The 12,751-nt window shown below is 37.5% G+C and overlaps 1 protein-coding gene across 4 annotated transcripts in view; it reads right to left on the reverse strand.

The window, feature by feature from the left end:
- ZMAT4 (zinc finger matrin-type 4) overlaps nucleotides 1-12,751 on the reverse strand; it is an 803,377-nt gene that overhangs the window by 756,490 nt on the left and 34,136 nt on the right. For 2 of the 4 annotated variants that reach the window (XM_051975570.1, XM_051975572.1), the window contains exon 2: nucleotides 758-907. The exons of 1 other annotated variant lie outside the window; for it this stretch is intronic. In XM_051975570.1, the coding sequence (XP_051831530.1) occupies nucleotides 758-810 (53 nt within the window). In that variant the 5' untranslated portion in view covers nucleotides 811-907. Of the gene's footprint in view, nucleotides 1-757; nucleotides 908-5,667; nucleotides 5,757-12,751 lie in introns of all 4 variants that reach the window. One more of the 4 variants, XM_051975571.1, reaches the window with a different exon arrangement.

The following is a 12,751-nucleotide window of genomic DNA, read 5'->3' on the forward strand; positions in this document are numbered from 1 at the left end:
TATGTGTGTGTGTGTGTGTGTGTGTGTGTGTGTGTGTGTGAGAGAGAGAGAGAGAGAGAGAGAGAGAGAGAGAGAGAGAGAGAGAGAGAGAGAAGAAGGAGGAGGAGAAGGAGGAGGAGGAAGAGGAGGAGAAGAAGAAAGAGGAGGAGGAGGAGGAGGAAGAGGAGGAGGAGGAAACCTTAGATTAAGAAGAATTCTATGACTATATGACCTGGTGCAAATCAATTCACAGAACTCAGGAACAATTTCTTCCTCCATAAAATAGTAATAATAGTTGTCATATCTACTTCACTGAGCTGCTATGAGGAAATTTTTGTATAAATAGTGAAGAAAGAGTATAAACATTTTTATAGTACCTACTATGTGCTAATCACTGTTTATGAACATTATCTTATTTGATTCTCACATCATATCCTGGGAGATAAGTGCTATTATTAGCCCTATTTTGTAGTTGAGGAGACATAGGCAACCAGAGATTAAGTCGTACATAGGATCACCCAGCTAGGTGAGAATCAAATGTGAATTCAGATCCTCCTGACATTAGGCTTGGCTCTCTACAACCAGCTAAAGCATTACATGTCATGAACTTCAAGGCTCTTATATTTATCCTGGATCACTACTCTCTACCAATGATAATATGAAGGAGATCCTGAAGCTATAGCTTGCTGTGTTCTAACTCTTCACCTTTGATTTCTCTGAGTTGAGTTTGCACATAAGCCATGGGAATCAAGACCCAGGGGCCCCATGAATAAGGTACCTGCGTCTCCAAGAGCTCGGAAGTCCCAAACGCCCCCTCCCAGGCAGCTCCATTCCTGTTAGCAGTTGTTAGATGCACATTCCTCGCTCAGTGGTACCCCAGGCACATTTCCAGCAAACGATGTGGCACACACAGGAATTCATCCGAGCCCTGCAAAAATCACTTAGCTTAATAACGCTGCCCTGATTTAATTTTAACTTTTCATAAAGCACAAGAGACTGGGAGGGTGTGCTTAGTGTTTTGTGTATTGCTGATGAGCCTGCGTTCACATCTGGCTTTTTCTCTCTCTTTCTCTTTTTAATACAAGTTAGAAAAAGGAAGGGAGGGGTGGAAAGGAAAATAAAGTTGGCATAAGATCAAGAGGAGGGCACACCTGCAAAATATGCAGCTTAACATTTTCTCTGTATGTCAAGAGGGGATTTGGGCAGCTGGTATTGAATGTATGTATGTGTGCATATGTGCATGTGTGTGTTTGACAGAGACAAAAAGGGGAGAAAAGAAAAAAGACAGAAGAAAAGGAAGGAGAGGAGAGAAGAAAGAACAGAAAAGAGAGGAGAGGAAAGGAGAAGGGAAGAAAAGGGAGAGTAGAGGAGAAGAGAGGAAAGGGAGAATGCTGAAATGTGTATTTAACAGACAAGGACCAGTGACCAAAGGAGATTTGGGATTAAGTTTGGGAGCCTTCATTAATGGATTCTAAATTGTAAATATGAGCCTTGTTCAGGAAATATGTTCACACAGAGAAACAAATAGAAAGGGAGAATAGGTCAGGGAATTATTATTTTTTTTCTTTTCTACATTCAGGTAGCTTCTATGTGCCCAATAAACATGCCTATAAATACCACTGTTTTCCATTAAAAAGAAAGTTAAAATCAAGGCAACTATGGACCTGCCATCTCTTCTACCTCCTATGCTACCTAGGTTCATTCCAAGGTTCAGGGCAAAAAAAAAAAAAAAATTGCCTTTGCTTAGAACCCTGGACCAAGAAAGTTATTTCTAAACTCTAAACTGGCTGTTATAGAGGGTCAATGCTGTCAGCCAAGATAAGAATGCACAAGAAGAGGAAATTTGGGTTAAAATATTAGAGCCTGAAGAGGTCTCCTAATCCATTATCTCTACCCTGTCTCTAGCCAAAGATGACCTCGAAAGACTCTAAGATAAGAATCTCTCCTATCCCTAAGGGCCACCAGAAAAATAGATTTCACAAGCTCCTTCAGGATCTCCTTCCATTGCTTAATAACCCTCTCTCTCTCTCTCTCTCTCTGAGGAAATTATTCTCTACAGTTCTGGTGAAAAGGGCCTGGATGTTTTAGTGGACGACAAGCTCAATATGAGTCAATAGTATGACACAGCAGCCAAAAAAGCCAATCTGAGTCTAGACTGCATTAACAGGAACACCAAGTTCTGAGCAAAGGAGACATTCCTGTCCCACTCAGACCCCATCTGGAAGATAAGTGTTCAATGCTGGAACTCACATTTCAGGAAGGACATTGATGAACTAACAGTTAGCATTTATATAGCACTTTTAGGTTTTCAAAGCACTTTATAGAAATTATCTCATTTGATCTTCACAGTAATCCTGGGAGGTAGATACTGCATTATCCCTATTTACAAATGAGAGAAGAAAAGTGATTTGCCTAGGGGGATATGGATAGTAAGTATACAAGGCAGGATTTGAACTTGGGTCTGCTTGACTCCAACTTCAATGTTCTATCTACCTAGCTGCCTGGAGAAGATACAAACAATGAAGAAACTAGAGATGTTGAGCTTGTAGGAAATGTGATATTTCGAGTGTTTAAAAGATTGTCATATGTGGACAAAGAAAGGGAAGAAAATAAGTATTCATGTAAGATCTACAATGCGCTGTTTTCCAATATTATCTCATTTGACTCACAACAGCTTTCTGAGGAAGGTTCGGTTATTATCTAAATTTTATGATTGAGGAAACTGAGGCACAGAGCAATAAGTAAGTCATAGAACTAATAAGTTTCTGAGGCTATATTTGACCTCAGGTCTTCCTGACTTCATGACCAGACTTCTACTGCATTAATCTGCTGTCTATAGTGTCTACATAAAAGAGGGATTTGATTTGTTGTTCTTGGACTCATAAGATAGAACTAGAAAAAAATGGGATTGTGCAAAATAAGTCACCAAAAGGCAGGTTTTACCTTGTTAATTTTTTTTTCCTGAGGCAATTGGGGTTAAGTGACTTGTCCAGGATCACATAGCCAGGAAGTGTTATGTATCTGAGATCACATTTGAACTCGGGTTCTACTGATTTCAGGGCTGGTACTGTGACACTTAGATGCCCCTACCTTGTTAACTTTTAAACATTACTAAGTCTAAGTAAGGACTATACAAAAGTAGAATGGGATGCCTTAGGATATAGTCAGTTCCTCATTGTTGGAGAACTTCTGCAGAAGAACAAGGGTAACTTGTCAGAGATGCTGTCAAGGAGATTCTTATTTAGGTTCTGGTTGGATCAGGTGATCTCTGAAATTTTACTATTTCCAACTGGGAGATCCCAAATTTCTTTTTCTCCAACTAATATACCCATACTCTTTACCTCTAATACCATTTACTATAAATATCTAGCTTCTCTCTGTTAACCCCTGGCTCTCCATTCTTCAATCCATTTCATATACCACTACTGGACTGATCTCATTATCAACTGGAACTAAGTAGTTGTGTCCTTAGTGGGGCAGCTTCTACTGCTCACAGATTGTTGTTCATCCTTCATTCTCAAAGAGTACCAATGACATCAGAAGGGTGATGTCTTGACTTGCAAGTGAATTGGATTTAAGTGAGGCAAGACTATGCAAAATCATAGGTCTCATTATAAAATGTCACCATCTTCCTACCATCCCTGTATTCTAACATACCACCATATAAAATCTGGCTTTTAGGGCTATCCATAGTCGACTGTAACTCCATCTATCCAACCTCATCTCCCACTGTTCTCCAAACATATCCTGCATTACAGTCAAACTATCTCCTTGCTATCCTAGATTCATACTATATTCACTATTTTTGTTCATGAGAGCTTTCAACCTTTACTTTATTTTCTCCTGTTCTCTACAGTGAAAGTGCCAAACATCAGACACAGGGCCAACTTCCAAGTTCAGCCAGAACCAGATTAAACTGTAACTGGAAAATATTTAACAAAATAAATAAAAATACAACAAAACATAGAAAATTTTATATTTTAAAAGTAAGTCAATATGTGCCTTTCAATGACCCTTACATATAGTTTAGTGGCCCCCCTTGAGTTAGAAACTATTGCCCTAGAATGATCCTCTTCTAATCCATGCTTCCTTTCCATTAGCTTTACTTCTTCACCTTTTAATTACCCAGATTGGTTTCCACTGACTGCTCCCTATGTTCTCTAGCCAGTTTTCCACATTGCATTTCATTTAAAAAACTAAAAACAAATTGGGCACTCTCATCTAAGAATTCACTTTATGTTCAAAGGAAAGATTAGCTTGCCTTTGGCAAGGTTTACCCTAAAGTTAAGGTCAGAATCAGGAACTTCATTAGACACTGAAGCCTTGGAAATAAACACCAAAGGTCTAACAGCCAACGAGAATAAGAAATCAGATGCCAAAGAAACATATACTCACACTTGAAGTAATAGCCTGGTACTAGAAGGAAGAAAAATTGACTCAGGTCCTAAAGTGTAGGTCAGACTATGTCACCTTCCTTCTTAATAAACTCAGTGGATCATATATAAAGGATCGTATATAAACTCTTTAATTTAGCAATTAAAGCTCTTTAACATTGCTGCTTGCTGCCTTTCCAATCTTTTTATACATTACTTTCCTCCATGTATTCTATGAATGGCTATCATGGATTGCTTGCTATTCCCCATACATAATACTCCATATTCCATTTATGTGTCTTTGCTGACCTCAGTGTTAACCCTCCTCCTCATTTCTGTCTCTTGAATTCCTGCCTTTCATCAAGATTCAACTCAAATGCCATTGTTAGCAGGAAGTTTTTCCATTCCCCCCAGTTTTTGCCCCCTAAAATTACTTGACATCCACTTTGCATGTATCCTGTATATACATGATGACCCCTCCATTAGAATGCAAGATCCTTTAGGGCAGGGATTTTTTTTTTTTTTTTTTTTTGCTTTGTCTTTGTATCCCATGCACTTAGCACAGTGCCTGACACTGAATAAAAATGAACTGATTGATTGTCTGAAAGTGCTAGGAAATCACCCTTTACAACCTTACCCCTTCTACTTTTCCAGTCTTCTTACACGTTCCTCCTTGTCCCATTCCTAATACCATATACAATCCAGTTATACTAAACTTCTTACTATACCTCAAAACACTACACCTTACTCAGGGAATTTTCCAAGTTCTCTCTTCTGCCTGCAATTATCTATCTTCTCATCTCCATCTCTTGACTTCCCTGGCTTCCTTCAAATTTCAATTGAAATTCCATCTATAAGAAGCTTTTTCTCAACCCTCCTTATTGTACTGCCTTCACTTTATAGATTATCTCCAATTAATCCTGTACATAATTTTTTGCATGATGACACTTGTAAATGCCTTGAGAAAAGAGGAGCCTTTTTGCCTTTCTTTGTATCTCTAGGGCTTAGCACAGATGTTGACACCTAAAAGATATTTAACAAATGTTTGTTGATTGACTTACAATAAAGATGAGGAAAATGTCATGGAGGGAAAAGAACACCATAAAGTCCAGAAAGTCTATTTTTTACCTAAGATACAGTGAAACAATTTTCAAGATTTAATTGAAAATTATGGTATATGAATGTAATGATATATTATTGTTCTATGAGAAATGATAAACAAGATGATTTCTGAAAAGCCTAGAATGATTTACATGAACATTGTACACAGTATACAGTAACTGCAAGATTATGTGATCAATGATGATGGACATACCTCTTCTCAGCAATGTGGTGATCCAAGACAATTCCAAGAAAGTTGGGAATGGAAAAGGTCATCTTCATCCAGAAAGAGAAGCATGGAAACTGAATGTGGATTAAAACACAGTATTTTCACCTTTTGTTCTTTATTTGTTTTTTTTTTTTCTTGTGATTTTTTCCTTATTGATCTGATTTTTCTTGCACAACACGACCATTATGGAGATACATTTAAAAAGACTGTATATATAATCTATATCAGATTGCTTGCTGTTTTGGGGAAGAGGAAGTTAAGAGAAGGAGGGAGAAAAATGGAACACAAAATCTTATAAAATAAATGTTGAAAACTGTCTTTACATATATTTGAACAATAAAATGCTATTGATTTTTTAAAAAAAAAAACTTAATTGTACAGAGGAACAAGGTTCAAATCTTATTTAAATAGTATATTGGTCATCTAAAATTTAAAAAGCTTAGCCCAGAAAGTATCTAGGTAACCCAGAATTGACAGATATCTTCTGTCATACGCTCAACCTCATGGGAATATATCCCACAGGAGTATGTCCCAGAGATAAGAAGTGATGCATCCAAATGAACCAATACTATATCTTTGCTGATATCCTTTTCCATGCTATTGCAAAGCAAGCTTCTTTTTATTAGATGAGTATGCACATCTCATTGCATTCCAATCTCCAACTTGAACCATGTGACTGACCCAAATCAGGTCTGTCACAGAACATTTGCTATAACTGACAAAATTGGATATGAATGACCATGGATAAGAAGTCTTGAGGGGAAAACTAGCCTAGTCTGTGTGGCTTAATAGATATTGTGACTACCAAAAATAAAGTGAGGGAGGATGAAGAAAAATCTCAGAAGCAGAGATAGTCTTATGATGAAATATTAAATTGCAAGGTTTCCCTTTAATAGACTTCCAGCTCTCTTTATAAACCTTTCATTTTTTTCTCAAGTGCTTTTTCCCATGTCGCAGGAATCACTCACACTTCCATAACAATACCTAGTTTCAAGAAAAGTTTTGATAAACTCATTAATACTAAAGTACAAATGAAATTACCTATGGTCTAAAACGTTACTCCTCTCAGGTGTACTTAGAATTTACCAGGAGACACAATATAAACCAAAGCAATACATTACTCACAGTGTAATTTCAACTATCAATAATAGTGAATGGTGAAGCTGTGCCTCAAATCACAGCAATCAATCAACCAATAAACATTTATTAAGCACAAACTCAATAAATTTATTAAGTACTTTACTTGCTTAATAAAATTTATTGAGCACTCCAGACACTGTGCTTATTGGTGGATACAAAAAGAGGAAAATGATAGTATCTGTCCTCAAGTAACTTATAATCCTAATAGAAGGCCCTAATATAGAGACGCATAAACAAAATGAGGTATATTTTGATAAACAGAAAATAATAAAAGAAAGGAAGCACCAGAAGTAAGAGGGTTTGGAAAAAGCTTCCTGCAGAAAGTGTGATTTTAATTGGAGTTTAAAGGAATCCAGAGAAGTCAGCTTTCAGAATTGAGGAAGCAGAAAGTTCCAAGTATAGAAAACAGTCAGAGAAGAAACTTAGAACTGAGATATGGAATGTCTTGTTTGTTGGACAACCAGAAGCACAGTGTCACTGAACTGTATTACAGGGGCATAAGATGTAAAAAGCCTAGAAAGGTAGGAGGAAGCTAAGTAATAAAGGGCTTCAAATGCCACATCATTTTGAATTTGCCCCTGAAGGAAATAGAAGATGACATAATTAAACCTCCTACTTTCCCTAAAATTAATCCTGATTAGAATGGAAGGAAACCTATGTTAAGAAAAAGACAGTAGTCTCATAACCCAATCTAGTCATGATCATGAATTCTTCTGGAAACCTCAGACATTCAGAGGATACCGACTTGGACAGAATCACCTGTACGTCTCTTCCCCCTCAGAAATTTGGTGTTTATGCCTTTCCACTCCAACACAGCACAAGGGCCATGTTATGTGATGTGGCTGTTGTCATGGTAACTGTAATTTTTCCCCCTATCCCATCACTAGTCTTGAAAAGCAGAATTAACAGTCTTATTTAAATGCCTCTAGCAAATTCTGAGGGTGCTGTTAGGGAGAGTTCAGTTCCCTACTTTCTCATAAAGATCAAGTAGTGCCATCATACTTTACTCTCCCTTTTTTGCTTGAATAGCTCCAAGATAGTGTAGTTTGACACCTTTTAGGAGGCTCCAGACACAGACAGGGCCAAGCTTCTCTGAAGCAAGATGATTCATGGAAAATAATTTCAGGAAAGATTTGGAACACAAGAAGTTTTAATTCAGTTGTCAGGGTCCCACCCCTTATGGCCCCCAGCAGGGCTGTTTGTTTTGTGAGTTGGTCTGGAATTCAAAATGGGGCTGAAGCATTCCATGCTGTTCCCTAACAACCAAGAGCCCTGCATGGAACAGTAGGAGGGGCTCTTTGGCAGAACTCTCTGCAGACCAGCCCGCAGAATTCTGAGCCTAATCAGGGGTTGTCAGACCCAATCAGCTTCAGCCCCTGGGAACCCAAGAGGGAAAAATGCAGCACAAGGTGATAACAAGATTTAGATGAAGTGGCTCTTGGAGGGACAAATGGGGAAGCTGGATGTTTGGAAGGAAGCTTTGAAGTCAATCCTTCCAAAATTGGGGGGAGGGGGAGAGGGACAGAAACCTCCTGTGTCTCACAGCTAAAGCCCAAGACCGAGCTCCCTTGAACATTCAGACACATATGCAAGGGAAAGATAATGTTAATGTCTCTCCTTATTTGTTTTTCTGTCTGCAAAAATGCCCACTTATCAGGACTTAATGGCTTTTAGAAATAAAGCTATTTTGGAACGTTATCCAGGATGCCAATTAGTCACCATAAGCTGCTGCTGTGACCTTTCCCTGTAGCTGGGTAGATGTTATTTCTAATCAACAAAAGCTTTCCCTGATGGCCTCACTTGGTATAGGAATTCCCTGACATAGTGTAAGAATGTGGGTAAAAAATCTGTTATTTAAGAACAAGACATAAAACATTACAACCAGAAGGGACCTTGGAGATAATCTAATCCAGCGCTGTCCAACCTGTGGGCCATAGAATGAATGCAAAGAGTCCACAAATCTGTGAATAAGCAACTGGAGTCAGCAATGGAAGCAGGCTTGAATTCACAGCCAAAGAAACTAAATTCAAATCCCAGCTCTCCTATTCATGGACATAAACATGGGCATAAGCAGGAAGATCTGGATTCAAATCCCACCTCAGACTTACTAATAGTGTGACCCTGGGCAAATCATTTAAATTCTCTGTACTTCAGTTTCCACATCTGTACCCCACATCCTCTGAGGAAATAAAGCTAGGAGACTGGACAATGAATCTGGGGGGTTTGACCATTCTTTGATCAAACACTTTGATTGTGTAGGGAAGCCTGTGTGTCCCTTCTCAGAACAATGCTTTTAAATGCAAAAAGTAAAAAAAAAATTATATTGAAATAACATTATCAAAATATATTTTTAAAGTCATAATCCCCAAGTCTCTTCCAGTTCAAAATCTTTGGTCCTGTGAGTCTATGATAGCTTATGTAGATTAAATAAAAATTAAATAAAAAGCATCTCATGTACTAGGTTTGGAGTTTGTTTTACTGTACCTGTGATTTCATTGTTATAAGCAGTTCTCTCTTAGACACTTCTGCCAACGGGAACAATAGTTGCTCTGAATTTTATAGTGTTGGAATATTGTCTGAACCACTATGAGGTTAAGTGACTTGCCCAAAATGACAAAAACCAAGACAGCAATCCAAGCCTTCCTTCCTTGGAAGTCAGCTCTGTCCCCAACACCATAATTGAGTTTTGCTTAGCAAAGAAGAAATTCATTTTAAACATTCTTAAATTCATAATACCTTTGTTATCAATCATATGATAATAGTATGACTATTATCATACAGAATGGCTAACAAATGTTTGAATGTTAAAAATTAGGTTGAAAGGTCCTTTTATTTGAAAAGATTGAGAACTGATCCATCCCAACCTATTTGCAGATAAGAAAATAGAACTACAGAGGGAAATGTCACCAAATAATCACCAAGATTAGCTGATCCTACTAGCAATTTATCTCCCCTCCCTAGAGTTCAGTTTACTCATTTGTTAAATAAGGGAGCTAGAGCAGATGATATCTAACGATCCCTTCCAACTCTAAATTCTATATAAACATAATGGAAAACTTTCTAGCATTCATTGCAGCTTGAGACATGGGAAAGAATGAATCTCAGAGAGTCTTTTTTCTAAGTCTTTCTGCTTAAAATGAAAAGATGGATACTGATTTATTTCCCACCCGCCCCTTTTCTTTCAGGAAGAGGAAGAACAACACAAAGCATCTGAAAATAAATGGTCCAATAAAAGATCTAGAGATGTATTGTATATTGGTTATCTGACTTCTCTGCCAAACAGTCAAACAACAAGAATCTTTACTTACTCTGTGCCAGGTACTATGCTAGGCCTGAGATACAAAGACAAAAAGGAAGCCCTCACTTCCCCCTTAGGAAGCTTACAATCCAGCCAGAAAAATCTCCCAATAGGTCTGCCCACCATTTGACCAAGTCCAAAGGCAGAAAGTGGTCTGTTAAAATTAATAGGGCCACCACATACTGGTTCCATTATCCAAAGATAATGTTGGATAGAAGTTGTATATTTAGGAAGCTCGAGGCATTTTTGTAGAGTAGAAGCCACCTAAATCACATAGTACTTTCCTTTTTTGTGAATGGCTTTGCTTTACTTTATTTTCCTTCTTAAATACTTTCAACTAGTACAACGTATTGAAAGGATTAAACAAAATATTTCCATTCCTCCAGAAGTTTACACTCATTACTGGGAAAACAATTGCATGTCTAAATGTATAAATACATAAAGAATAAATACAAAGCAACTTAAAAAATTGAAGGAAGAGAATGAAAAAGGGGAAGGTCAGAGAAGGCCTCCTATAGAAAGTGACACATGACCTGAATATTGGAGAAATCTAGATATTCTTTTTTAGCTGACATTTTACATTCTTTCTTTTAAAAAATATTAATTTTATTTTCCACCAATTACACATTTAAAATATTTTTATTTTTTTCAAAACATATGCATTGATAATTTTCAACATTCACCCTTACAAAACCTCATGTTCCAAATTTTATTCTCTCTCCCTTTCCCCCACTTCCTCTCCCTGATGTCAAGTAATCCATTATTTCTTAAGCATGTGCAATTCTTCTATAAATATTTCCACAATTATCTTGCCGTACAAAATAAATCATACCAAAAAGGAAAAAAATGAGAAAGAACACAAAAAGCAAGCAAACTACAACAAAAAAGTGAAAATACCATGTTGTGATCCACACTCAGTTCCCACTGTCCTCTCTCGGAGTATAGATGGCTCTCTCAATCACAAGATTATTAGAGCTGGCCTGAACCATCTCATTGTTGAGAAGAGCCACATCCATCAGAATTGATCATCACATAATCTTGTTGCTGCATACAATGTTCTTTTGGTTCTACTCACTTTACTTAGTATCAGTTTATGTAAGTCCCCCTAGGACTTTCTGAAATCATCCTGCTGGTCATTTCTTACAGAAAAATAATATTCCATAACATTCATATACCATAACTTATTCAGCAATTCCCCAACTAATGGACATCTACTCAGTTTCTTGCCACTACAAAAAGGGCTGCCATAAACATTTTGGCACATGTGGGTCCTTTTCCTTTTTTATGATTTTTATGATCTTTTTTTTTTTACAGACCCAATGGAGATACTGTTGGACTAAAGAGTGTGCATAATTTGATAGCCATTTGAACATAGTTCCAACTTGCTCTCCAGAATGGTTAGATTTATTCACAGTTCCACCAACAATGTATCAGTGTCCCAGTTTTCCCACCTCCCCTCCAACATTCATCATTATCTTTTCCTGGCATTTTAGCCAATCTGGCAGGTATGTAGAACCACCTGATAACTTTCAACTATGGATATAATGTTAAATGTGAATGTAGGATCCCAATCAAGGAGATTTTCACCTTTCTCTGACTGAGAGACCCTCTTCCTACAGCCATTGTTTTTGGTTGTTTAAACATTCCAGTTATGTCCAACTTTTTGTGACTCCATTTGGGTTTTTTTGATAAACATACTGGATTTGCCATTTATCTACTCCAGATCATTTTACAAGGGAGCAAAATGAGGCAGGAAGGGCCTATCCAGGGTCACACAGCTACTAAAGTGACTGAGGTCAGAGAGTCTCCCTGACTTTAGGCCTGGTACTCTCTCCACTATGCCATAATCCATAACGATTGTACAACTATAGATTCTCTGTAGGAAACTATTGCTCTTCTATTACTGTTGAAGTGCCATGAGGACATAGGTTAGAGAAAAATGGCCCTGCCTGTGTTTGGAGTCAAATGTCTGATAAACAACTTTGAGGGAGGTCTTAACAATCCTGACAAAACACAGATGTGTGCAGTTGTTAGCATATCTTGTGTAAGGATATTCATACACAATTTTTTTCCTTGAGGACATCTATCAGCAACATGAGGGATAATAATATTTTTGGCAGTATCTTCACCCTGTTGGTGTATGGTCTAATTAACACCAATTAATCATCTTGATTAGGTGTGATACTGATCTGGAAGAAAGCCAAAAAGATGTATTCTTCCCAGAATCTTATATTCTTCTCAGATCAGGCTCTTGGCAACTTGTAAGATTAACCAAAACATTAAACTATCCTGAGACAGTTGTAACTAGAGTGAGACAATCAGGGTTTTGTCCCAGGGCACTTAAATTTATAGAGAACTGTCAACACTTGCAGTCTTTCAGCATTACATAAACAAAGGAATTTGACATCGAGCTATTAAGAGCAATTCATTAAAATATAAATCAACCAGATGGAAGCTAAAGTTAGTTGCTTCCTTACCTTTTTCTTACTACCCACCCCAAATTATATGCTAGTTTTCTAAGAAATCTATCTCTTCCCCCACAGGGATTTTTGTTGTTTTTCAGTCATGTCCAGCTATTTGTGACTCCATGGACCATAGCATGCCAGCACCTTCTCCACTATCTCTCAAAAT

This window comes from Antechinus flavipes, chromosome 2 (genome assembly GCF_016432865.1).
Source record: "Antechinus flavipes isolate AdamAnt ecotype Samford, QLD, Australia chromosome 2, AdamAnt_v2, whole genome shotgun sequence".
Lineage (NCBI taxonomy): Eukaryota > Metazoa > Chordata > Mammalia > Dasyuromorphia > Dasyuridae > Antechinus > Antechinus flavipes.